Raw genomic sequence first — 27,346 nt, 5'->3', positions numbered from 1 at the left:
AAGGAGGCATGATCTGATACTAAGTTTGGTTGAGTTTCACAGAATATTCTGAGTTAGAAGGGGCCCACGAAGATCATTGAGTCCAACTCTTAAGTGAATGGCCCATAAGAGGATCAAACCCACGATCTTGGTGTTATCAGCACCATGCTCTAACCAACTGAGCTCATCTTCACATATAAGTGAAACCTTTAGAATCCTGCAACAAAGCACAGGGTTCAACTAAGGTTTTTTTTTCTTTTTCCTCTCCAGTGGAAATTTCAGATTCTGTTCCATCAACCCCACTGACAAAAGAGGTGGCCAAGAGGTTCTCTACGCCTGATGCTAACCCTGTGTCAACAGAACCAGCCTGGCTTGCGTTAGCCAAGAGGAAAGCAAAAGCCTGGAGTGATTGTCCACAGATCATAAAGTAAACTGTAAAACTACATCTCTATTGCTATTAATTGCTTTCTTTTATTTATTCTGCATTTTACACATGACAAAATTGAAAATGCATGTATGGAAGGACTGAAAATTGAACTGATTACCATTTTGCTCTAGCTCACTGTTAAGCCTACTCAAGTCATATATTCCATTGCTTTGACAAATAGCTAAATGAGGTCATGGCAAAAATTTCACAGCCAGACTCTCAAAAACTTAAGAATGCTCAGATACTGGATGTAAATTTTAGTGAGTATCATAATAAGGGCCAGAACTTCAGTTCAGATGCTTCTTAAATTCTGTGGGTACTCGGTTCTGGAATTTTAGATCTCTATACTTTAATCGAGATCTCAGAATTTTTTTTCAGCAGTCTGTTGTTAAAATTAAGGCAAGATGCATGTTCCCTTCTCTTATTCATAATTTTTAAAAAAATGTTAAACTGTATGAACTGTCAGTTCTGCCTGCTATTTGAAAGCTTTTTCCCTAATGAAGAACTTCGGGATATACCGTTCCACATGCAAATAATAAGCAGAAAGATGGTACCATCCAAATGCTGAGGTAATTTCTTCCATTGTAGTATTAATATACTACATCTATATTCCCTCATTCCTAGGAAAAAAACAATTAATCCTACTTTAAAAACCCCACAGTTATTTGAGCAAATATCATTAAGTTTTCAAAAAGAAGCCAAGAAGTCAGTGTTTCTTCTAGTCATTTAAATGCATCACTGTTTGTGCTTGGCCATATTTAAGATGCATAGAGACAGTGATTGCAGATTACAACTTTAAATCAATTGAATGACTGGAATTAAACTGTTCTACACTGCAAATGTAGCTATGGAATTTGTCTCAGTAAGTTCCCACAGGAGTAAGACTGGCAGAACTGAAGTTAACTGAGAATGGAAAGCTAAGTCAGTGAGAGTCTCAGGAGTTTTAACTCGGCATTCTTCCCGATTTTACTCCCAGTTTTACATGCAACTTCAGGTAGTTCAGATAACTTCCTGTACTTTGACCAATACAGCCAGATCACTTCAGAAAAGGTTACTTACCCCATCTCAGGTATCTGCTGTGGCAATTGAAAACTGTATTACTTCACCTAACTAAAATAAAAATGTTCACTCCCTCTCTCTTACAAAAAAGGATAAAGTCCAAGATGTAATAAAAATGTCGCTATCCTCAACATCCCATAGAAATAGCTAGGTCTGCATTTTTGAAAGTCATGCTATTAAATAGTTCACTTGGGTTTGTTTTACAAGGAAGACTTTAAAAAATCTGTATGTCTCATAACCATAAGGCTTAAAAGAACCTTTAAGCCTACAACATCATAAAAGGAGACATTTTCATAAAATGAAGACATATCATTATAGAATGATGCCACATATGCTTCATGGAAGTGTTTTAGCCAAACTGCTGTATGCAGCATAAGGAGTAGCACTTTATGCAGAAAACAGAATGAAACCTGCTGTATCCTCCTGTTCTCAGAATCAAACAGCAAGTCATTGTCGAGTACAGCCTTTCCCACCAAACAGTGGCTCCCTATCATGGTTACAATAGCACAAACACAGTGGATGTGTTAGATTGAGTAGATATGCAGCAGCAAGATGGGCTTTCTTGGTCAAAAGCCATCAGTTTTGCTCAGTTTCATATTTAAAACAGAATCTCTAAAGTAACTTTTTACTGTTAATATAAGTAATTAATATGTTTTAAACAGAAACAGGGCAATGCTGCTCTCAAATGCTTAGGGGAAAAAAAAACTTAATGTCTTCAATATCTGAAGAAAGAATTGGCCCCTTAATTCTTCTTGCTCTGCTAGCACCAGGAATTAGTGCATCTTAAGTTAAATTTAAGGGTTTTTTCCAAGTTTGTTTGCCTGCAGTACCTATTTGTAATTTAAACTGCCTGAAACCCATCTTTACAATTATTTCTTGGGAGGGGGAGCCAGGTAGACATACAGAGAAGGTGAAGTAAATCAGGATTAAAAATACTGGTACTCTGAAAAGCATAGCAAAGTTAGGTGCTATTGTGCATGACATAAGGATGCAATTTTCCAATACAATCCATTTACAGCACATAGAATAAGTTTTCATTAAGGATGGTCTTAAGCTGAAGCTTCAAACCAGAGGGTTTTTTCAACCATAAAGGTATCTAGTGTAACAATGGAAACTGTTACGTGCAGTACTCGATGGAAACATTTCTAAAGTGTACACGTGCAACAGTGACATTTCATGTTAAATTAACAAAAATTTGCACTAAATACCAACGAAGTGAAGTGTTACTTTGCTTTAGCTTTGTTGCAACCATTTCTGATAAAGTATTGGAAATCTGTAAAAATAAACCCAGAACATTACTACCCAGCTTAAAACAGCAAAAATATTTTAAGAACTGAACAAGCCACTATGTAGTATATTGTCTCAAATTTTTGTAACTTATACAAACACAAAATACCATTTCTTCTGACAAGGTTATATATGATTAACCTCTATGTTCATATAGTAATGTATAAAAACTATAAGATGTACAATTGTGGGGTATTTGTTGTGTACTTTTTTAATTTTTCAAATGTTTTAAAGTGCAATTGTTTATTATACTAATGTCATTTTAATTCTTATTAAACTATAACCCAGTCAAAATTATCTAATCGATACATGTACTGTGTGTCTCCTTTTGCAAATCATGTAGTTCAGATTTGCTTTACAAATAGAACTTTTTACGGAGCTACATGTGTCTTGCTTATGCATTTCTGCTAATAATAAAATGGAGGAACCAAATGTGATAAAGCAATATAGGATTCAAAGTAGATGGCTCATCAGAGAGAATAAGATAATAGTTCCTATTATACTTCTTTTAGAAGACTCATAATCAGAAATGCTTTCAGGGAAGCATACTTTAGTCACTGTAAATACTTTTGATTTGCATTAGTAAGGCCACTGGTACTTGCTTTTAAGATGTTAAAGACAACCAAACCCAATTTACACAACCTTTTATTAATAGTTCTTGGAAAGACAATGTAGACAGCATTATTTGACACTGGTTGATTTGAGCAGTGCACACTTCATCTTAGAACTCATACTGTACCTGTCACTGGAATTTAATAAATATATACAGTATATTCTCCACTTTAGAATACAAGAAGTAACTTCTACTGACTTCGATGGAGTCTGAGTATATGCTAGAATGAACTGAAGTCATGGACGGCCTAGGTCCTTTACAAAAGAAGAACTATTCAGTTTGTACAAACTAAAGTAAACAGGTCGCTCCTACCAGGTATATGCAGTGCAGGCTACGTCTTCAGAAATAAAGTTAAAAGTTAGATTCAAAAAATGACTTGGGTTACCTTGCCTTGGCACAGAAACCTTGCTAGACTAGACAAACACTAGCCTGATAAATGGAAGAGCCAGGCACAGGCTAGGCTGGACTCAGAAAAAGCAATATATTCCTCCCTCAGAGACAAACATTCTATTTCAAGCTGCGGGGTATGGCATCTTACTACAGATTCTCCCTTCTCTGGGAAGGTGCTGAGCAGCCATCCTCCTTCCATCAGTACAGCCAACCCTGGACACTGTCTGATGCAAAATGCTACCTGATAAGCCTGCAAGGAGCAGCTCTTGCCTGCAGAAAAATAGGCAGAGAGGTAGAGGGCACATGTGAGTTCTTAGTTTACAAATGTAAACAATAAAAATAAAGCAGCCTAACAACTTAGCTGTTATTTTTTTCCTGTTATATACAGATCTAGGCAATAAACATAATCATTTCTACAGCCAACAACAAGCTTTGTTCCCCATACTACAGGGGAAGAGAAAACCTCTCCTGGAAGCTTATCTACTCCTTCTGCTGTTCCACTCTTGGCATTCAGGATCCACACTTTGCCATCTGTAGATACTGCTGCCAAAAGAATTTTGTTACTTAAGTCATCACTTTGGAAAATGAACGGTGTTCCATACACACTTGAAGTGGCTTCAAATTTCCACAGTAAATTACCCTCCATGTTACAGCAGTAGATAAAGCAATCATGGGAGCCAAAAAATATTTCTTGCTTAGTTAAACTTGAGAGGCATGGAGATGAAAACACTGGCCCATTAGTGGAAAACTGCCAAACCTACAGAAAGAACATAACCACACATTATCAAAGGTTTTTCATATAATTTTTTAATAGATTACTTGTAATCTAGGAGAGCATTTTATTTCAAAGATGTACTAGAATTCAGTGAGGGCTAGTAAATCTTTGTCAAATCACAAGTCAAGTTTTACACACAGAGTAAGCAATAGAAGTCTCATAAAATAGATGTGGAAGAGGGAAAAGTTACTATCTTATGTGAAGCCTACATAAAGATGGCCACTTTGGGAAAAGGATGTTCTTGGGCTGTTGTACCATAATTAGTAATGAACTTAAAGAATCCTGTTAATATGCCATTCTTTGCCAGAAAGGCAGATATTCTTTTTGTAATATAGATTTCCTTTGCTCATGCTAATGGTGTGCAGATCCCTCCCCAAGAGAGTATTAGTTCTGTAACACCGCTGCAAGCAGACAGAGAGCAGGGCATAAGCTAACATATATTTTATAATCAGAAAAGGTTCAGGAATTGCCATGTATACTGCATGTCAGGCCAACAAACAGAAATGGTGTCAGTTGTCTTAACACGAGATACAAACAAGATTAATCTCTGAGGAACTAAAAAAATACTCCCATTTAATTCAATGTGAAGGCTGACACATATTTTGCCAGAATTATGATTTGGCAATTTTTTGATAAATGCATAAAACATTCTAAGAAACCTTTGCTTCTGAATAATCAACCATCTTGCAGAAGAGATGGCTTAAACATGCTTGAAAAATCTCGAATGAAACCATTTCATTTGCTGGCACTACACTTCACAATTTACTCTGGGTATAAGTTCTGGACTAAAAATTCTCTTACCGCATCAGGCAACTTGATAGTTTGTGGTTTTGCCACGAACTGCATAGATTATCTTAGGCGAACTTTTTTCTGCTTTCTCCCCTCTCTAACAATATACACTTCTATTTGTTTCACAAAAAGGTATATGTCAACCATTAAACCTCAGAAAACAGTATTAATAAAGCATCTTATTCAGGGTTTTGTATGGACATAAAAAAACAACACGATTTTTACCTTTTCTCCAGAATGAGTGTAACAATATAAGTTTCCATCCACACACCCAACACAGACGTAGTTCTCATTGCAGTGAGGAGAGGAGAAGAGTGGTTTTCCCAGGAAGCTTTTCCAAAGCTTGCTCCCCGTCACCTGTAAGTGGCAGCATTGAATATCTGATGCTTAACACAACTGTAAGAAGCAGCACAAAACAACCCTTCCGTCACGGCCATTATGAAGTGTGGGGAAAAAAATCCAAAAAATTCAAACTAAAACAACAAACCTCCAAACAAACCGACAAAACAAACAAACAAAAAAATCAAAGAGAAGCAGGCTTCTCCCATCCAGAATGCATACTAGAAGCAAAACCACTCTTCAAATCTTACTCTAACAAAATGTTTAGTGCTTTACATAGGATACTCAATACCCATTTTTGCCCTTTTCTTCCTCCCCCTAGGCAAAGTAATGATGATAACAGTGTAGTAGTAGTAGTTCTAATGAATGCCAAATTCAGTTTTTTTACTCCATTCCCAGTTCCTCAGTATGTGTGACATGGACCAGTGAAGCAGAGGATATCTAATGAAGTCATATTGATACTGTAGGAAATTCTGCAACTCACAGTCTGATTGTCACAATATGCTCCTAACGTATCCTGCAAATTCCTCAGGAATTATGATTATTTATAAAAATCGGAATGTACAGGCTCATTTGTAGCTGGGTTTCTCAACTACATGTTACTCTGGATTACAGTATAAAAAAATCCCATTTTTTTCTTAAGCACAGTCCACTAGGGATCCAAAACCACACTCTGGTTTTCTAATATAACACTGATTATTACTGAGGACATTTGTAGTGGGTGGGAGGTAAAGGTGCTTAGTGGGTTGTGTGATACAAAAATGCTAACAGCTGCTTTAAGTCATTGTTTCTTTTATCAGGCAGGACCAGCTGTAAGCAAACAATGCCTCAGAAAACCATGAAATTGCTCCACATCTTTTAAGAATACCATTTTCCCAGTGCAAAGAATATAACTGCAGTCTGAGATTAAGGGGACAGCTCTTTAAATGATGATGGCAGGCAGACAGTAAAACGAATGAAGGGGCTTCTTTCTGGATTCTATTCTGATTTCTGCGTATGTTTTTTCCAATCCTTCTGTCAAAGGGAGGGCGTGGGGGAACTAAATCTACAGACATGCTCTCACTCACTAGTCAACCTGATAAAGTAGTATATGGGAATGAGAAGACACTGACTGCAATTTTGGTCTACAGTCAGCATGTGATTTCAAGCAAGTCATTTCAGTTCTCTTTATCACCAGATAGCTTTCTGAAGCATGGGAATTATTATGGTAACCTTGTGTATAAGGCTCCCAAGCGAAAAATATTTTATGGTAACATATGGTCATCTTTCATCAGAAAAGAAATTTTAACTTCAGATATACATTTTAGTTTCATTTGAATTTGAGACTGGGCTCAAAGACAAGTAAACAAAGGTACATACTGGATTAACAGCCAATAGCAGTCCTCCTAAAGTAGCAACATAGAGATGATGTGGAAAAGAACTTAGACAAGGAGATGAAAACACAGCCCCACCTTCGCAGTGTGACTTCCATACACATGCCTTTTTCTGTAAGCACAAGAAAACACATTAATAAACAATTTTCAATTGGAGCTAGAGCTCATCATGTTTACAAAGACTTTTGCATGTCAAACCTTATGAAACACTGTGTTTAACTCAGCAGACACTAGTTAAGAAGTGAAGATATAACCTATGTGCTATGAGAGCAACACATATGTTGGCTACTTTCTCTTCCAGTAAATAAAAGAAATTCGGCTAATGAAAAGGCAGTATCTGCCCCTTTTATTTTCCATCTCCCTTTATTTACCCATTTAGAATGTAAGATTCTTTCTCCAGTCATAAAGCCATAGATAGTTCTATTTCTAGCTAGGCACCCTATTCTGAAATACCCATGAAGAATTTAATAACTAAGAAACTTAAGATTTGGTTTCAACCAGGATCAGTAACACAAGAACCGCAGTTGAGAACACCACTAAAACTATCTGCTGCCACATAATCCTAATCCCACTTCAAGCAGGCCTATTTCAGAAGTGTGATTGTGGACTCCTAAGAATACTAACACCAGTGGAGCTTCCTCTGGTGTACTACAAATAGGGTTTAAGTTGGATATTTATTCTTCTACAGTCAGTGTTCTTACATAAATATCCAAAGCATACACATGTTGGTCATGTGATCCGATGTAGACTAGTCCACTAGAAGGGTCTACAACTCCAGAGCTTTTCACAGTGTCTTCTGTGACAAAAGTCCACTGTATTTCTCCATCACTGCTTCGAAGCACATATACTAAGCCATCATAACAACCTATGTGAAATAAAACATGACAGAGGAAAAAAGAATTATTATTTGCATTTATGGTGTGATATATGCTGCTAGCTGCATCACTGCTGGAAAGAAATAAGATTATTCATGATGTAGGGCATCAAAACATTTTCCAAAGCTTCTCCTGTTCTTTTAGCTCAAAGTCTTTCCTGATAGTTAATACACTCAAAGTTGATTGTTTTGTGTGTTCTTTCTAAGTTACATTTAGAATATACTTATTTCATTGCCTTTCTATCAGATTTTACAGTAATAATATTAGAAGACACGGAAAGTTGCTGAAAAGGGAGAATATGAATTTTTTTTAATTACCTCTTTCTCTAGTTTTCCTTTCTGAAAATGAAGGTACTGAAAGAATAAAGTTTCTATGTTTTCTAATGCAAACTAAACTGTTATTCTAGAAACTCCTTCAGTATTAATGAAACATTTAATTTTGTTATCAGAGCTATAAGAAATCAAAATACAAGAAAAACATTACCTTTGCATAAAAAAATGCACCACCTGGACTTCTGTGCTAACCAGTGATGTATATGCATTAGTTAAAAAGTTGACACTAAGGTAAATAATAGCAACTCTGCTGACAATGGATACGATAAAACAAAAAAAAATTATCCAAATATATATCCTTTACATTTTCCAAAAAGAAGAGTCAGACAATTAAACTCTGAAAAATAATATGAGGTACCATGTACTAATTTCTACCTCTATCAATTTTAAAGACATTCTGAGACTGTATCACCTTTCTATACTGTAAAAAATCCAACCCATTAAGGTCACACTTAACCACTAAAAAAACCCCCATACCCATTGATTACTCCTCATTGATAAACTGACGTATAATAAGCCACAAGTGTTTATATTAGATAAGCTCCATCACTGGTTATCATGAAACTTAAATTATTTCTTCTTCCTGGTTTTTTTTACAATAAATTGGTTCTGAGGCAGGTATGGATGTTTATGGATGGAGGACATTCAGACATAAGAAATACGATTCTCTGTCATTCATCTCATATTCAGCAGAAAAAATAATTTAAAATGAAAGCTGAAACAAAAGACATACCAACAACAACGAAATTTCCACACTTGGATACGCAGGCAGAAGATTCAATACGGTCTCCAAGGGTCTTCTCCCACTTTATTTCTCCCAAATCTAGATCAACTGCCTGCATTGCATGAGAGTGAGAGCCAACATACACAGATGCAGATACTTCTTCCTTAGATGGTATTACAACCAGTGGTGATGCATCAACACACTTTCTTGTATTTGACTTCCATCTTATGGACAATGCCAACTCTGCCATTGTTACATGACTACATTCTCCATGGATTTGCTGCACAGAGGAACAGTCGTTTTTATTTGCCTTGTTTGTCACTGTTAAAATTCTTTCTCCCATTTCATACCCTTGCGTGTGGCTTTTCATTATACTTGGAGCCTTGGAATGCAGAAAGGATGGCTGCTGTATCATGTCCACTCCTACTTGTACTGTATTTTTGGGTTTCATAAAAGACCTGGTGAAATTCACAGGGAAAAAATGATTTCCTCTGCTTAGTGCAATAAATGGAATTAATCCTGAAGTAACCTCAAGAGCTATTTCAGATGTCAGTTTAATGTATTTTCCATGGAATTCCTCTCCACTGTTTGGACCAAATTTTCTTTTCACAACATTGTCAGGATTCATAAAATGGTCTTCATCTGTAATGAGCATTTTAAGAATATGTCTGTAAACCTCTTCAATTGAGCGGCTGAGAATAACTTCAAGAAGTCCAGGCACAGTTTTGCCTACAAGCATCTCAATTTCATCATAAAATCGTAGAGCTTTTAAGGAGTCTCCACCACTATACAGAAATACTGCATCTTTAGAAATTTCAGTGGAATCACCCAGAAGACCGAGGACAGACTAGAGAAAAGAAGAAGGAAAGAGGTACCAGTACCAGTTCATGGGTGTCACACCATGTCACACACATAAAAACTCAGTTTGGGTAGAATCCACCTGAACACCTACAAGTCCTGCTAAAAATCAACACCTTAGTAAATTCACTACTCTGCAAAAAATATCACATGAAACATGTTAGTGCTAATAGAGGTAGTGATGGAACAAGAGCTGAGGAGGAAGGGAGAAATTAGTTCTGTACAACAAAACGTTTTACTTAATTCCAGTTTTGCAGTCTAAGGAATCAAAGTAACTTGTGCTCTGTATTGATTGACTGTTTTCAATCTCGGTACCATTTATCAATGACAACTTTGCAGATAAAACCTAGATGCCTTTTGATAAAATTGGTTTAAGTGGGTTATATTATTAATAAAACTTATATAAAACTGTTCTCTTTTACTTCTGAATTATTTAAGTAACCTATTTACCTACCTACTTTTGAAGTTATAACCCCTTCAATTCATGAAGGATTTTGGATGTGGCATGGTTATTACAACAAACAGCAATCACTGTGTCTCCTCTCACTGCACTCCCTGCTTGTTAAGACTGGTTGTGAAATCCAAATCCTCTGGTTTTGGAAATTGCCTTCTGCTGTCCATAATGGGCCCAGGGCACATCCATCCCTCTGAGTTACCATTTGTATTGCCATCAATACAGTAAGTATCAGCATACATAAATAATTTCACTGCATTTACTTGTTCAAGTCCTAGCCACAGCTGATCCCACTTTCAGGTGAAACTTGGAAGTCTACCTTTTAAAAAAAAGTAGTACTGTTTGACATCACATTACAATACCTTGAAAAACAAGTCTTTAGCATAGAAGTTTAGAAATAATAGACAGTCCAAGAGACAACTGCGCAACTGTGCCACCTATTTAAGAAAAGGATTCTTCAATGCGTAATTATCTTGAGAAATAAGAAACTCTACTAACACAGTAGCTGTTTTGTACAAGGTTTCCATGTCCCAGTTCCTTGTTTCCTTTAGGGGTACCTTCTTTGTTAGGTGAAGCAAAATTCAAAAAGCTACTGACTCATTATATCCTTCCCATGCTAATTGCTTACACCTCATAACCCACAGTTTTATCTGATAGAAAAATATAAATGACTCCCTCTTGGACACTGCAGAGCGATCATATTTAAGTATTAACTGAACAGAAAGAGCTGTACTGCTTAAATCTATAGGCAGCTAGAATGTTCTGGTTGCATTAGTCATACTTCTTAGAACTGTTTAATTCCTGACACATGTATAATGATCCACTTGCAAAGATAAAAAGGCAGCTCAAAATACTACCTTCCATAAATACTGCAATCTTTCCCACAATTCCTCTGCGTCACTCAGCTTACTGTCACGCCTTCTGGAGTTTAGATGGTTCTGGTAAATCTTGTTCAGTTCAGATATATCAACTTTGCCTTTGTAGAAAATAAAGTACGATTTTTTTTCATTGCTCTTTTAGCATTTACCCTTCCAAAACCTGCTCTGCACAAATAGTCACTTTATTCTTGTACATATTTCCTTATTCATACTGAACTCCACGAGTATCCTTTTACCCAGTTGATCAACTACACAAAACTCAGTCAGGTTTTTGAAAATTTACTCTAGCCTCCCACATAACCCCACCTTCAAGGCCTGATTTTTCCCCAGCTGAAGTCAGGGTTCTGTTGCAGACTGCAACAGGAATGACTAAGAAAATAAATGTGCAGTGTTAAAACTAAACTGATTTTTCCGCTACTGTTTGACTCTAAAATGAAACATTTATCAAGAAAACACAGCACATGGTCATGATTTCCTACGAGGAGTTAATTATCTAATGTACACATTTCAAAAGCATGAATCAGGTACTGAATTTTGGTCAATTAAAAAAAAAAAAAATTGATACCATTAAAATAAGCGTCAAGGGTTCTTAATAAATAAATTCATTTACCGTGTGATGTTAAAGGCAAAGCTTTAATAACTATAATCTCATCAGGGACTGCATAAGCTGGTAGATGCTTCTGGAGTTCTTTAAGTGTTTCCCCCTCTTTTAAATCATCTTTGGGTAAAACAAACAGGACAAGCTTTTCTTGCTGATACCAGGTTACCGCACAAGCTTCTACCTGGCAAAGATCTTCAGCAGCCTGTAATTAAAAGATATTAGTCTTGCTTTGAAATGCAGTTCATCAATAGAGTAAAAGGAGCAAGAAACACAATGAAAAAAAAGCACACCTTTAAAAATCACATTTTTCTCACATTTCTACAGAACATCCTATGAAATCATCCTGTAGCTGAAGTCTGTACTTCTTCACATAAAAATGACCTCAGAGATATATGTATTATCTGCCAAAATGCCATGAATGAGAAATAATCCAAGAGTCTGAACTCAATCTTGTAGAACAATCACTGTACAAGCACTGCAGTGCAATGCTCACTACTTTTCAGGTCCTTATACAGTTCTCAATTCTCCTGGAAGAAACAACACAATAAAAGAGATTCCCGAGAACTCAGAACAAACTCCTCCCTAAATTATTTGACTAGATTTTTGATATTACACCCTGCAAATTCCTTTTAGACTCCTAAAAGCTGGGTGAAAATAAATAAATACCCATTTCTGATGATAACAATGTGTTCCTTATACCTTCCCTTTTCTACTGTCATACTCTACTCACTGGATGTGAGCACTTACCTGCTGCAAACATTCAATATTAAAACGTTTGCCATGACGTTTAATCTGATTGTCTTTCCGACCCAAGAAGAACAAATTCCCATTCTGCGCTCTTACAAAGTCCCCTGTTTCTCTCATTGTACCCAGTGGTACAGTTATTTCATCATCAAGAAAGCAGATTCGTTCCTCACCACCTACACAAGAAAAGATTGTGGTCTTATATATTAAATGGCTAACTGTAAATGAAAACCATAAAAAGTGTTTTATCAAATTCTCCTAAATTCTAACAAGCACTATAAGAAATACTATAAGAGTATCATCAATACCTAAATTTCTACAATGTACAGATTTGGCTATGCAGTTAATTAAGTTATTACATAGAAATTACTTCAGCTGATAATTTCAAAATGCAAGCAGGAAAAAAAAAGTCAATATAATGAAGGCACAGTCTGCAGATAAAATCATTCCAAAAACCTAAAATACCATTAGAAGGTTCCCAGTACAATCAAAACTTAAAATGCTATATTAACCTGTATATCAGAGGCAAACACTAAGTAAAATAATCATTATTAAAACTTAATCAATTAATAATAGCATCTCAGAAGAATTAGAAATATAAACCAACCTATAAATATTTGTCCCTCGCCTTCAAGAACTGCAGATCCGTTGGTATCTCTGACCTCAACTTTTGTTCCAAGAAGCGGTGATCCCAAAGGTATAGGAAAATCTGTTCTAAATATATTAAAGAGACAAACAGTAAAAATCTTTCCCTTCTGAACAAAATTGTTCCAGAAATCAGTTAGCATACAATCTTTTAAAAGACTGGTATTAGAGAAAAAGTAGACGCTTGGGATTCCTTTCTACAAAAGTTTCTTCTCTAAAAATGTATCAATTTATTAAAAATTCAAAACCTCATCAATGTGCATGGGTTTCATTATCATATACCAAAAAAGCCTGCTGTGTGACAGAAAATAAGGCCTGAATGGACCCTGAAATACCCTGAGAGAACCTCAAGAGCTTCAGCTAGTTTTTGTCTCCCAGGTTGAAATTTCCATCAAGTCAACCAATTTAAGCATGTGTAACTGCTTTCTAACTCAGTCTTTCCCTGTCTTACTTAGTTTGAGCCTTTACTCTATTTTACTACTGATGTTCTGGCAGTAAGTACAGCTGACTCCTTTAGAAAAGACTGAAATACAAGAAACTGTAATTTCAATGTCATGTATCTACTACAGACTTCTGTTGAACTGCAGACCGATTCCTTCCTTTCTCTTCATTTTCCAGCCTCTTCAAGCACTTGCAGGACCTCATATATTGAATATAAATGCTATTTCTGAGTGGAAGTATAGAATAATATATTTTCTTTAGTAAAGCAAAACTTAAAAAGTAAAGCAACTTTAAATAACTTCTGCATGGATTCCAGTTCAATTTCTATCATAAAGTATTATATATTTTATATTTGAACTCAGAGAAACCAGAATGAAAATTAGTTTTACATGAGAATTTAATAACACTTCTGACCATCCAGCATTTTCAGTCTTCAAGGGTTTAAGCACTATGTTAATATAGCACATCATTTGTCTGAAACATCCCATTTTCTACCAGTATAAACACACGTGAGGACTCAGTAGCTCTAGTAACATGAGACTGAGATTCTAATTCTGGTGATGTTCATCATTCACATGCCAAGCCATGAAAACAGTGAATTTTCCTACCTAAAATCGGCACTAAAAACCTCTTCAGGAATCTTGTAGCAAGTGGCCCAGCTTGACACTTCAGTAATACCATAGAGATTAAAAATACTTGTTTTGTTCTCCTTGTGCTTCCAACTTTTCAAGAGACTCAGTACAGGAAATGCTTCACCACCAAGGGCTAAGACACGAAGTGAAGTATTTGCAGACAACACTGTTGATTTAATAATGTGAGCTCCAAACCTTCTGAGAAGTGTTGGTGTTGCCTGAATAACACATATTAGAAAAAGGAAAAAAAAAAACCCAAAGAGAAAGACTTGTTATATTTTTTCAGTATATGTGTACATCTCTTCCTGCTTTATCATATTCACTGCACAGCTGCATTGTGGACGTACTTTAGAACATTAAGGTATAGTAGATGGCATCAACCATCTGATACCAGTATAAACCACAGTGGTATTTTGTTTCTTACATGAAGCATTTAATGAATACTGTCAGCACCAATCAATGTTCTTCTGCCGAGTTTCTTCTTTATTCAGAATGTTACAGCAAAAATATTATCTATACATCTGATTCACCTGCATACAGAACATGTAAAGACCTTTACGTAATACTAAAAATTCCTAGGATGTCAGATTCTGCGTTGTCCTTGATTTGTGTAAATATAACAGTTTACAAGATTTAGTTTTTCTGAAAGCTTTCACATCACACTCTAAAATAAGCAGGAGAAAAAGAGATAAAAACGAATACCAAACCCCTCAAACCCAAACCACTTTCCTTAAGCAACTACTTCTATAAAACTACTGGTGATGTAGAGCCCTTTCACTGAGGGAAAAACAGTGAATCATGTTATCAGACACATTTCACTCTTATTCTTGCCTACTTTTCTATTAAGAGGACTGGAAAGTGAATGGAATTATTTCTTACCGGGTTCCTTTCTTCAAGTAATAGATGAAGACCATTTCTTTTCAACTGATAATTTTAACTTTAGTGAATAACAGCAATAAAAAAAAATAGGGAAAAAATTTATATTCTTCCCTTCCTCATAATCACTTTTTAGATTTCTCAAGTCTGCTCAAGAAAATCAAGGGGGGAAGGTAATGTCTTTCTATAATTTAAGAAACATCATAAAATCATCAGTTAAGCTATAAGGAGAACATTTCTGTCATTAATTCAGCTGAGAAGCCCTACCTTCACTGATTAGGACAATGATCAAAAAAACCCCACAAAATCAAACTTTTCTGAGAAAGATATCTAAATACCTTCATTCACCAAATTTTGCCTTTCTCTATTACTGCTTAACATGATTAAAAACCATATCTTTAAAAGTCTTAACAGACACATTTTAAAAAAATCGTGCTAAATAGAGAGCAGTATCTCAGATTTTTTTCCTAAAAGCAAGTGAGCTAAACTGATCCTGAAACTCGTATACGATAGGAAACTCTACACCACTGCGATTTATAGCAATCCTGACAAACAAAAATAGGAGCAGAGAATAATTACAACAGAATATTTAATTAGTTGATTTTTTTCTGGTGTGGAAGCTTCAGTTAGCCACTCACTAATCTTAAATTTATACCCTACAATCTCAACTAGCACCATTCTTTCAAAAGAAAAGGAAATGGAACAGGGTCTGGAACATAAATGCTATAAGGAGTGGCTGAGGGAGCTGGGGTTGTTTAGCCTGGAGAAGAGGAGGCTTAGGGGGGACCTTAGCACTCTCTAGAACTGCCTGAAAGGAGGCTGTAGCCAGGTGTGGGTTGGCCTCTTCTGGCAGGCAACCAGTCACAGGATAAGAGGAACAGGACAGGATTACAGGGCATGGGCTACGCTTATTCAGCCATGCTGGATGCTTCAAGTAAATTTTGCAAACTTTAAAACTATTAAAATTGAAATCATATAGGAGATGGCCTATTTTAAGACATAAGAGACACATGAAGACTCACATAAACAGGTGAACTGAAAACAATGTGTTGCTGTGAAATCAATTATTCTCTTGCTTTCATTACGGTAAAAACAATAGACATTTTATCACCCTATACATAGCACTGGTTTAGCTGTACTTTTAGCATAAAGACTACCATTACAACTTTAAAGTTGTTTATGAGGAAAGGCTCTAAGATCAAGTCCATCAAAAAGTGCTAAAAATGTCTATAACAGTTTACTCTATTATCAGATTCTTCAGAACAAAGAGTTCAATTAATATCATTCAATTAATTCTTAATAACTAATGGTTTCCTAAAATAATCATTAGTTGTTTTCTATCACAAAATGTCTGAGGTTTTGATCAAATGGTAATTTTCTACAACACAAAGGATAGCTACTGCCTTTGAGGAATAATGCTCCTTTCCCATTAACAGCAGCATCTAGGCTGATGAAAGAGTAGTACATGTTAGCAAAAGTGCAAAGCAAGACATTGAAGACACTTATCTTAGGTGTTGCCTACCTGCAACACTGTCACACGGTGGTGGTGAAACAGAGCAGCAGAGAGCTCCACAGGCATCATTTTAATAGTGTTTGGTACTATGAGAATAGAGGCTCCACTTGTCAGAGTCACGAACAATTCAACCACAGACGGGTCAAATGTTAGAGGAGAAGCCAGGAACAGCACATCTTCCTGTGTGATCTCAAATATGGATCTGAAATAAGAAAGTTAGGAATTACAAATCTGATGCATGGCTTCAAAAGCCACTTCCAAACTAGAAAATGAAAGCATGAAAGAAATACATATTAGCAAAGCTCAGATCGTAAGGGCTGCTCTGAATATGTAGGCATATACAGGCCACGTAATTGGAGCATGAGCTCCTGAACTGTAACTGTTGATTTAAGTAATTGTCATCTACAAAGATACCCACCACGTTACACATCAATACAGTTCACTGAGAGGCATTATTTCAACTAAAGGATGCACATTTAAAAAAAAAAAAAAAGGAAGAAAAAATTATGGTATTTTCCATAATACATTTTTTTTTAAGTATTAAATGAAGCAGTAAGAAACCTGGGTAGCCTAAAAGGAATTGGGACTAAAAGCCTACAGAACACAGCGAATATAACTGTGAACAAATAATTCATTTTGTTATCTATTTTAATTCATATTGTTATCTGTTTCTTTTAAGCCACAAGCCAGGATACTTACAACAACAGCATATTATTTGAAGTACAGCCCTCAGTTAAACAAAATGTTACATGATTCTATTTAGAAACAAAATAAAAAAATACAAATAAATCTGAAAACATAGGTAAGGAGGAAGAAGTGAAGTTGTGCTAGCAAAAACCCTACCTACACTCCTCTGAAGTATTAAAAGAAAAATAAAAAAATTCCCTAAACGTCAAATTTGTAAAAGCGTTTGAAAGGAAAACTGAAAACCACACTTACTTAAGATGTTGAATATTAGGCACTACGCATTTATGAGGCACTCTGACTATTTTGGGGATCCCTGTAGTTCCTGATGTATGCAAGACATACGCTAAAGTGTCTTTCTGTCTGACGTCCATGGATCCTCCTTCTGATGTTTTTACTTCGGTTTGATCCGGACAAACGGTATATTCTGGCTGTGAGTTACCCACAGCTTTGGAAGGTTCACATTTACTTTTTGTATCATCTACTTGTGAATTTAAATCAGTGTTGCTCGAGCTCATTTGGAAGAGAGTTAAACCAATATGTTGTACTGTGGAAGAATCACGGGAAAAATACCCAACATGGGACATCCGGAATTTCTGTAAGAGAAAATAAATAATTCAAACAGCAGAACTCAGGATGCACTGTTATTGTTCTACTGTATGCAATGAAATAGGAAACAACATTTCATACAAAAAAAGCTGTGAATTTTTATGCCTCTACTTTTGGAGGACAAGCATCAGACAGTTTTAAGCTCATGTGTTTTTACATATTAAATATGAGTGAACACAGACTTCATAAACGCGAAATAAACAATTCTCTAAGCAAGAAAAAGAAAAGGAGAATATACAAAAGAATGCTGCAGAAGACAAACGACTGAATTATAACTAAATGGTCCCATCTTGTCTGTTCCCTTTGCAATGAGTGAGGGTATAAAATCTGGGAGGAGTTGGACAAAAAGAAACTAAAGTATTAAATGCAGGAGTTTTTTTGAACTACTGCAGATTTCCAACTCTTAACTTTGCCATATGAAGAAACAAGTCTGGAAAAGTCTTCCAATGCTGGTACCCAACAAGCTTGTCTGAACAACAGCATAACAGAAAAGAAGGCAATTTTTCTGAAGAGGAGGAGAAGCACTTCATACTTCTAATTTTAAAGATGTTCTTTTCTGAATGAGAAAAACAACCTCTTGGCATGAAGAAACAAAAGCACCCCATCCAAGCTTATTAAAACAGAATACAATCTGAATATCTACTCATCCAAAGTGCTCTTTACTGCTTCCTGTAGAAGTCTGAAAACTTACATTTATTTTGTCATTCTCAACAAGAATATACTGAAGATTGGTTTTCTTCATGAAGTAAGTGGATAAGGTTGGTGGTGCATCTGGATCAACAGGTGAATAGGCAGCTGGAACTTGAAGGATTCTAACAAGACACAAATGTTTTAAACTTTTTTAAAAAAAACTTAAGAAAATCCTCTAAATTTTCACTAACATTTCTTTTGAACTTTTATAGTTGGCTGAGTTAGAAAATATAGTCACAACATGACTTTTAAGGATTTTTTTGGTAATAAAGTAGAATGAATAGTCAGTGTTGCCTTTTGGTATTTTGCAGCAAGGGAAAAAATGAAAGCTAGATGAAAACATTCAATATTATTTCTGGCCAAGCAAGTAAGTGATGACAAAGATATATTGACATCAACAGCACCACATTTTAAAACTTTCTGCTATTGACTAGGAACAAAAATTAATATCCTTGCGAGGGGAAGTGGAGAGACAGGTATCAACCTGTTCACCCTCGTGGCCACTGACAGGACCGAGGAAATGACTGAAGCTGAGTTGGGGGAGGTTTAGGTTGAATATCAGGAAAAGGCTTTTCACCCGGAGGGTGGTTGAGTACTGGAACAGGCTCCCCCGGGAAGTGGTCACAGCACTAAGCCTGTCTGAGTTCAGGAAGCATTTGGACAATGCTCGCAGGTACATGGTGTGACTCTCGGGGTGTCCTGCATAGGGCTAGGAGTTCGACTCGATGATCTTGATGGGTCCCTTCCAACTCTGCATATTCTATGATTCTATGAAAAATAAGCTTTTTATAGATATACAACATGCAGAAACACATTTTAAAAAACAGCAAAAGCCTGCACGCTGAAAACACTCTACCACGAGTCTAAACAATCCAGCGTAAGAAAATCTGAGCACATAACTGGAACGTCTTCCCTAAAAAACAAGGGGAGCACCAACTACCTCTGTGCTCCCATTCCCTGCCCTGTTGCGTGCCCTCGGCAGCTTCTCACTGCCCACCTCTAGCGGCGCCCTTGGATAACAAGCAGCCCTGGAATTCGTTACCACCACAGAAAACGCCAAGGTGAGTGCACGGCCACTAAAACATGAACGGTCCCCATAAATCTTCACATTTCTTCTACTGTTGGGTTCTGTACTGTATGTACAATTAGTTATACTTCCTCTTTGTGCAAGTGGTTTGTCACTGCAGTAATGCTGAGATCCCGAATGGAGACATGGAAACAGCAGCACTCTGAGCTTGAACAGCCACTTGTGTTAGTGAGCACCTAAACCTGCCCTGCATCAGATCTCAGTCAGCTACTCGGCAGTGACAGCTGCGGGAATCAAAGCACCCCAATAGCTCCTGCTCACAGAGCAAAAGAAAACTGTGTTACTGCTCAGTTCATTGGGATACAGGATAAAACAGGCTACAAGGGACCTCAGTATGTTGAGTCCAACTTCCCGCTCAAGCAGAGCCAGCTCTGACACCAGACTGGACAGTTCAGAACTTCGAACACCTCCAGAGATGGTGCCTGCACATCTCTGGGTAACCTGCTCCACTGTTGCACTGGAAGTGTTTCCTGACCAGTGAGAACGTTTCTCAGTGCTTCTGGGAGGTTTATGATTACAGAGCTCACTCACTCCACTGAAATCTTTATATTCCACTGTAGTACCTCTTCTTGTGCTATTGTGTATTTTACACGCAGTGTGACAACAGAAAAATACTGACACACACCATTCCCCCAGGAAGCACAACTGCTGCTGTAAACATCAGCTGAAGAAAATATACTTGTGATCCCATGATTCTCTAATACATCATAAATGCTAGAGATAAAAAAGATAGGTATATAAAAGATACAAACATTAGAATTAATCAGCAGAAGCAGGATTTTTAAAATGCTGAATTAACCTGAGTATTTAGACCAGAAACATTTCAACTTCCTAGCCATTAATTAATCAGTATCATTTTAGTGTTGCATTGCTCATTACTTCTTTCTGCAATATTTGTAATGGAACATTAAACATATATTCATTTAGCTTAAAACATGGAATTTGTTTTCAGAGCATCTTTTTTGCCAGCAAGACAATACATTAAAAAACCTGCATAGTCCTTTTTTTAATAGATATAATCCACTGCGCAGGCTCGAAGGGTTAATGACCTTTCCCAAATCTTCGCTCGCGAAGACTGGCCATTATTATATATATATATATATATATTTGTCAGATCACCTCAATTTTTTAAACAAGTAGAACAAAAATACCAGTCATCAATTTTTTGGTATTTCTATAAATATGCTAAATTGCTTTTTAAAAAAGGATGCAGTTACAGAGTGTTCAGACCTTTAGAACTTCAGATTCAAAAATTTTTTCATCAGTGGCTTTTCAAAAGATTGTAATAGTGCCATCTTTTTCTTTAAAGAATGCAACACTCCAGCACCTCTTAATTGCACTACTGTGGTATTACTGCATTTTTGCTGTTACTAAAAATCTAAACAAACTGTAACATTTGCTTTCATACAGATGACCCTTAAAAACCTAACACACATTGCAAACGCTCAAACCATTACCCTAAGATCCAAGAGGGCAGGTTTATTCCTGGATAGCAGTAAAGGCCTATTTCACATTTGCCTTGCTGGTCACAGTACTTTTGAAGGAAAGCTGTTAGTTCCCTGGCCAGCTCAACCACTGTGGCATAGGTGTAGAAAGCTGGAGGTTTCCCAGTGCATTCATCAAACCAAACTGCTGCTCTATCCGAGTGCAGGCTGGCTGCCCGAGCCACCAGCTCCTGAAGCGTCATCCTGGCCGCGCAGCTCCAGTCCCCCTGAAAGAATAACAGACCAAAATGTACTGTCACCTCCTTACTTCTAATACTTTAGCCAAATTATAAACGCATAAAAAACACTACCAAGAAGGGAAAAAAAGATCCATGGCAGAGAACACACAGCTCTATTGCACCTTAGACTGCAATGTTTTAAAGTTGAATTCTTGACTCATTTGCCTGTCTTATCCTAAAGCCCAGGACACAGCAATGCACTAAGGCTTCATTGTACAAAGGTAGTTTGTTCCTCACCGTTACACCTTTATTTTTAAAGCAGGGTACCACTGAATTAATATCTCCATTAGCAAACCTTAATTAATTAATAACTCTTTCAGTGGAACAGAGAAACACGAATCCTTCCTCTGCAAACAGAAACCTCGACGCGTGGACTGCCCAGGCTCTGCATTTTGCACTGCTCGTGCTAGTGTCCTTCTCTCCCCCCGAGCCTCCCCGCCACGCCCGCACGGCTGACCGACCGCTCTGGGCTGTGCCCCCGCTCGCCCCTTCCAGGTTTCCCCGTTTCCACTCGGGATGAGCGCGGTCCGGCGGCTCCCGGAACTCCGCGGGCTCCCACCTGCGGCACTTCCGGCGCCTCTCGGCCCCGCCCCCAGCTGCGGCCGCGCCTCCGATTGGCTGGGCCCCGGCAAGGCCGCGCTCTCATTGGCCAGTATCCGTCGCGCCGTTTGGGCATCCGCAACTAGCGTCCGCTCCGGCAGAGTCTCACGTGGGGTGGTATCATCGCTTCCCGAGGGGGAGACGGAAGGAGGGAGGGAGGAACAGCGGGCGCGCCAGAGCCTGCCCCGCTGTCCCCGGCTCCCCGGCGGACATGGAACATGGGCTAAAACAATCACAGGTGGCTGTGGCGAAGGGCAAGGTTCCGCCGCCACGCTCACCGTTCACTCGTCTCCGTCGGCGTGTGTCCGTACCCCCCCCGCCCCGTACCACCCTGCCGGTGGTACGCCGTGGGCGGGCCGGGGATGTCATGTCCGGGCGGGAGCCGGGGTGCAGCTCTTGGCCTGCGCTTCGGTCGGGCTGTCCCGCTCAGCTTCCCGCGGAGCCAACGAGGGCGGTCGGGGCCAGACTTTGCCCACCGGATGCGATTTAGGGCCGCCACTAAGGAGTGGGAGTGACGGGAGCGGGAGCCGTGCTGGGAGGGGGGGGTACTGGTAGTGGCCTGACATCATTGAATCGTAGTATGTTAAGGGTTGGAAGGGACCTTTATCATCATCTAGTTCCAACCCCTGCCATGAGCAGTAACACCTCTCACAGACAACAGCTCTATCCAACCTGGCCTTGAACACCTCCAGGGACGGGGAATCCACAACTTCTCCGGGCAACCTCTTCCAGTGCCTCAGCACCCTCATGGTAAATGATTTGCTCCGGCTCCGAGATGCTTTCAAGGTGACTTTATTAAAGAAGCCTCTGTGTGTGCTGCCAGCGAGCCCCGCAAAGGGAGAGAGAACGAGGAGACCAGTTCACAACCATTTTTAATCTTAGGCAGAGGAGAAGTTAAACATCAGCTATCCACTGTTTTGTCACATTCTGTAAGTGAAAGTTTGGCATAGTTGCACATTGGTAATACAGCAGAAACGGTTTCACAGTAAAACATTAATACAAATAGCAACACCTAAAGCCAGTTTTCTCCTTCAGCATACTCACTGGTATGTGTGTGTTGGCTGTACGTGATCAAAAAGGCCTGGTAACCTAAAGCATAAATCCAGCTGTCAGAATAAAATGACACTTGAGAATTATCTCCCCTTTAACTTAAGGTTTTGAAAAATATGTAGCAGTAAAGATTCGGCATGTAGTGCATCTAAAAATTACAGTGCTCACAGTAGCAGACAGAACTTCACATGTCTAACATGAAGGGGGGAAAAGACAATAGGACTCATTTTTTTTTTAATCAGAATTATGCCACCCAGTGTTCAAATCACATTGAAGAAATTATTATTGGACTTCAAAAGGAATAGTTTTGTTGAAAACACGTTGAAAGAGTATTTGAACAAGTTTCACTTACAGTCTGTCCTATGGACAATTTCAGACAGACCGACTTCTGCTTGCAGCCTTCTTAAACTGTGCACCTAAGTGTTTATCTCAAGTAGAAAGGGCTCCTCACATGTATTTATAACCTAAGGGCTCAACTTATCTCTTCTTTTAAAAAATATTTCTTCTTTTTTGGGGGGCAGGAAAGAAGAACAGTGAAAAATGTTGCTAACAGTTTTTCTGTTTTCTCATACTCCTTCCTGGTTACCCTGGAAGAAGGGGTGGTCAGTGTCCAACCTGTTCTGGTTTTGTTCAATTTGCTGTCCAGATGAACTGTTACGCTTCTGTTAAAAAACCAAACTTGCTAATTAGAAGAGATCCTCATACATCCCCCCCAGTATGCAGACCTGGGCTCTGGTGAAGAATGCACAGTAAAAGCCCAGTGCTCATCAAATCTGAGTTCTCCCATGGGCTTGACTGCAAGTAGGTTCTGATTCCACTGCACAAGACACAGTTTTGACTCCATTAAATGTATTTACATTCTTTTTCTAACTAGCACTTTTATGTTGTGATTGTCCATCAGGCATGATTGCTACAATTCCCACCTAAGAAAACTCCCTTTTGAATTTAATCACCAGTAATGGAATTCTCAACTATACGGAAGATGATGGGGAAGGAAAAAGTTCTTAAACTTTTCTGTTTATTTTTTTTAACAGCGTCACAAACAATTATAAGGCCAAAATACACAATATTATATAGAAAATCTAAAATTAAGTTGCTGGTATTCTGTGAAAAAAAATGAGGTATACAAAATATTTTTACAATTGTGCGTAAATTTGCAATAGTTTTCAAAAGGTGCTTTTCCATTTTCAGCTAGTGGTTCATTGTCCAAGTGATCTTCCTGTATACAAATAACTGTGTAATTGTGATCAACTGGATATAATGCATGTAACACCTACTGGTTCTTCACAACACTTGTTTTTTTCAAACATTACATTTATTCTAACAGCAGTAATGTAGTAAAATAGGACTACTCCTACAACAACTCAGTCTTTGATATATTGTTTTTACTGTTAAAATTAATTTTTACTATTACATTTATTTTTTTTAGTTTGCTTTGGACGTTGACACATGAAAAGCACACTGAGCATTAGCTCAGACTTAGGAAATTGTCAGGACTTATCCTGGAGAACACAAGATGTAAAACAGAAAACAGAAAGGCAGTGCCAAGTATTTTTTTTTCTCCTTCCACGTTGTATTGCCAACTGATAGAAGCACACAAAGATAATATAATTACACTGGACTTCTAAAAAAGAATTTTAGAATTACAAAACTAGAGAGCTTTTGGCTGAGCATTTCCCTGAGTCTTCATTTTTTAAAATTATATGTTAGACATTATGTGCATAGAATCTGTTACAAAAGCCTTGATTAATAAAGGCTGTTTAGGTATATATGCAAAAGTTAGGTACTTCCATTCTTAAAAAGCCTAAGCAAGAACTGCTGAGGAAGCAGTTTGATTCTTCAGAATCCGGTATTTTTCCTAAGGAGAAAAGCAAACTTCAGATGCCTTTGCATTAAGATAATTTGAAATTACACCACAAAATTCATGATTTGTGAACAAGTCTAACAGGGATATCTTTCGGGGCAAGACTGAAGCAACAAAATCTGGGACTGCTGCATAATTAAAAATACTTTGGTTTTTATAGCATTTTGTGAGAAAATGGAAGGCACAACTGTGCATCAAAACTACATGATTTTGTATTTTAATCTGCTTACGTTGTTTTCATCAGCACATAAGACTTTCTGTAAATCTTTACTTAAACATGTGTTTTAGTAACAGTAATTAGTTAGCTGTAATAAGGTTTATGTATTACCTAAATGCAAGGAGGCTATTTAACAAGAAGGCATCACTGAAAAAGGTACATTCCAGAACAGATGAAATTATGTCCATCCACTAAAAATTCACCATTCTAGCTCTACAGGATACTCTCCAGTAAGACATGCTGTGCAATGACCAATCTTTCCAATAAATGACTTCTGGCTTTTAGGGCTGTTCTCTTGTTGTTCTTTGATGCTTTCTTGCACAGATGATACCAGCCCTTCCACAGAAAGATAGACAACACTGTCTGCTCCTAGAGGAAATGAAGAATTCATTGGTTAAAACTGCAGTATTGTACCAAATGCAATGCTCTTTGGAAACGCAGTTGCATTATCGTATGGATTATGATGCCAGGTGGATCACCTTACCTAAAGAGAATGACTGAAAAATTATCTGATCGTCATATGCCTTGCCCTTCTCAAGTGCTTTGTGCAGGGAGCAAACTCACTAAAATCTAGACAGAAGGTTCTGAGTTGGGAACAAATACATCACACATACTGGAGAAACAGAAGCAAAGAACAGTATTAAGACTCCTTAAACTCCCTGTAGTGTCCCAGAGCTACCCTAGTTCAGGTCTGGAAGCAGATGTGTGTGTGGCTGCTGCTTCCCAAATCTGAGCACTGACGACTACAAAACCTCACTGGGACTTGGAGGGGGGAAGACCATCATGTTCAAAAAAATTCATTATGCAGTTCATGCAAATTTTCTAGCAGTAGGGAAGTTTGATAGATCATTAGTTTTCTATCATTTGCAGACACTATGTAAGTGAATAACACTTAAAAATAAGATCCTACAAACTTGAAATATTTCAGCATGCCTTCACAATAATTTTGTGGTATTAGACAGTGAGAGTAAGTATTTAACACAAGAAATCAGAGTTTACAGTGGAACATAAACTGTTGAGTCTTCTTTTGTTCTGCTACAAACATGACTCGAAATTTGAGAAGTTTTTTGACATTCTTTGCTTGGTTTCAAATATCATTTCTTTCAAAGTGAAATATATAATGCAGTTTAAATTATTTATATAAATTTAAATTTGTACAAAAATCAGTGCATGTTTAAAAATTCTGAATATATTTTTGTGAATGTCTCATGAAAGTGAAACTACATCCGCTTTTCATCATCGGACTTATTTTCTTCCTGGTAGCTCCTTATTGTGAAGGTTCCTGGAAGGAGCTTTAAGTATTGGAGAGCTTTGTTGTCATACTTTATTTGTAACTTATGCTTATGCAATTATTTTAATACTTTCTATTGTTTTGAGAAATACAGCTCCCTAACTCTGTTTAAAAAAAGTATGTAGCTAAATTGGTTTGATCTGTAGAGCACTCACAATGCAGAGACCTAGCTTATCAACCTTGCAATTTTTTAGTAACTTTTGCTACAATTGCTTTGGTGTGTTGGGCTTTATTTTAAAGTAGACTATAAAATACCTATAGCTGAAATCTCTCTCACAAAAAAACAAAAAAAAACCCCAACCAAAACCCCAAGTAACCATTTACCTATATAGTTTGCAAGATCATGGAATTCAGGTCTGTTGGCAATGAGTTCTTCTTTAGTTGGAATGTTTATTCCCATGTAACAAGGAAATCTTATGGGAGGTGAAGCCACACGGATATGCACCTGAATAAAAATATAATTTCAAAACAGACTACTATAAATTGACAGTCAGCAGATTATAACACAACAGCAAAGTCCCAGTTCTGCAAATGATAATGAAGAACAGAACACAACACTGTACAGAAATCATCAAAGGGTTAAAAGGAGGATAAAGTTTTTTCAAATGCCAAGACAGGTGGAGAAAGAAAGAGAGCTTTAGAACTTTTTACAGTATTTCCTAATGTTCTTAAAAGGTTCCATCCTGATTTTGCTTTTCTTCTGTGGTGTTCAGTCTTTGATGTACGAGTATCAGTTTACAAAGTCAACCATTTTATGTAACATTTTGCTCCGGTGTCTGACTCGCACACTGTTTTGCTTAAAAAATCTTTACCGATTAAAAAAATGGTGCTCTGGTAACTTAAGGCATGTGGTATTTACAGCAGTATGTGGTTGTGTTTTATGCAGGTCCACAAGTTACACATCAGGAATACTTGGTTTTCTGATCT

The 27,346-nt window shown here is 37.5% G+C and overlaps 3 protein-coding genes across 20 annotated transcripts in view; 1 reads left to right on the top strand and 2 right to left on the bottom strand.

Annotated features, from left to right (window-relative positions):
• The window catches only part of KIAA1211 (KIAA1211 ortholog), a 126,486-nt gene extending 123,432 nt beyond the window's left edge, over positions 1-3,054 (top strand). For all 11 annotated transcript variants that reach the window (XM_017823706.1, XM_017823942.1, XM_017823860.1 and 8 more), the window contains one exon: positions 250-3,054. In XM_017823706.1, the coding sequence (XP_017679195.1) occupies positions 250-410 (161 nt within the window). In that variant the 3' untranslated portion in view covers positions 411-3,054. The remainder of the gene's footprint in view (positions 1-249) is intronic.
• AASDH (aminoadipate-semialdehyde dehydrogenase) lies at positions 2,323-21,976 on the bottom strand. Of its 7 annotated transcripts, none has more exons than XM_017824137.1 (15): positions 21,859-21,941; positions 21,132-21,385; positions 18,589-18,709; positions 17,544-17,884; positions 16,614-16,806; positions 14,192-14,433; positions 13,105-13,211; positions 12,501-12,673; positions 11,763-11,955; positions 11,132-11,250; positions 8,972-9,809; positions 7,733-7,896; positions 7,018-7,143; positions 5,545-5,676; positions 2,323-4,512 (listed from the first exon to the last, which is right to left on the bottom strand). In XM_017824137.1, the coding sequence occupies exons 2-15, from the start codon at positions 21,359-21,361 to the stop codon at positions 4,120-4,122; spliced, it is 3,372 nt and encodes a 1,123-aa protein (XP_017679626.1). In that variant the 5' UTR covers positions 21,362-21,385; positions 21,859-21,941; the 3' UTR covers positions 2,323-4,119. The 7 variants fall into 7 exon arrangements, 5 of the variants coding, with proteins under 5 accessions (XP_017679626.1, XP_017679880.1, XP_017679796.1 ...); XM_017824391.1 differs by lacking the exon at positions 21,859-21,941 and adding an exon at positions 21,957-21,976 and having other exon boundaries at positions 4,120-4,512; XM_017824307.1 differs by having other exon boundaries at positions 4,120-4,512; positions 21,855-21,943.
• An 875-nt stretch (positions 21,977-22,851) lies between these two features.
• The window catches only part of PPAT (phosphoribosyl pyrophosphate amidotransferase), a 47,437-nt gene continuing 42,942 nt past the window's right edge, over positions 22,852-27,346 (bottom strand). Inside the window, exons 11-12 of one of the 2 annotated variants that reach the window (XM_017807602.1) lie at positions 26,744-26,864; positions 22,852-25,497 (exon numbers count right to left, since the gene is read on the bottom strand). In XM_017807602.1, coding sequence (XP_017663091.1) covers positions 25,328-25,497; positions 26,744-26,864 — 291 coding nt within the window. In that variant the 3' untranslated portion in view covers positions 22,852-25,327. The remainder of the gene's footprint in view (positions 25,498-26,743; positions 26,865-27,346) is intronic. The other variant, XM_017807697.1, reaches the window with a different exon arrangement.

Source organism: Lepidothrix coronata, unplaced genomic scaffold, assembly GCF_001604755.1.
Source record: "Lepidothrix coronata isolate B3197 unplaced genomic scaffold, Lepidothrix_coronata-1.0 Scaffold0, whole genome shotgun sequence".
NCBI lineage: Eukaryota > Metazoa > Chordata > Aves > Passeriformes > Pipridae > Lepidothrix > Lepidothrix coronata.
The sequence above is the reverse complement of the archived record's forward strand: the minus strand, read 5'-3'. Positions and strand labels throughout refer to the sequence as shown.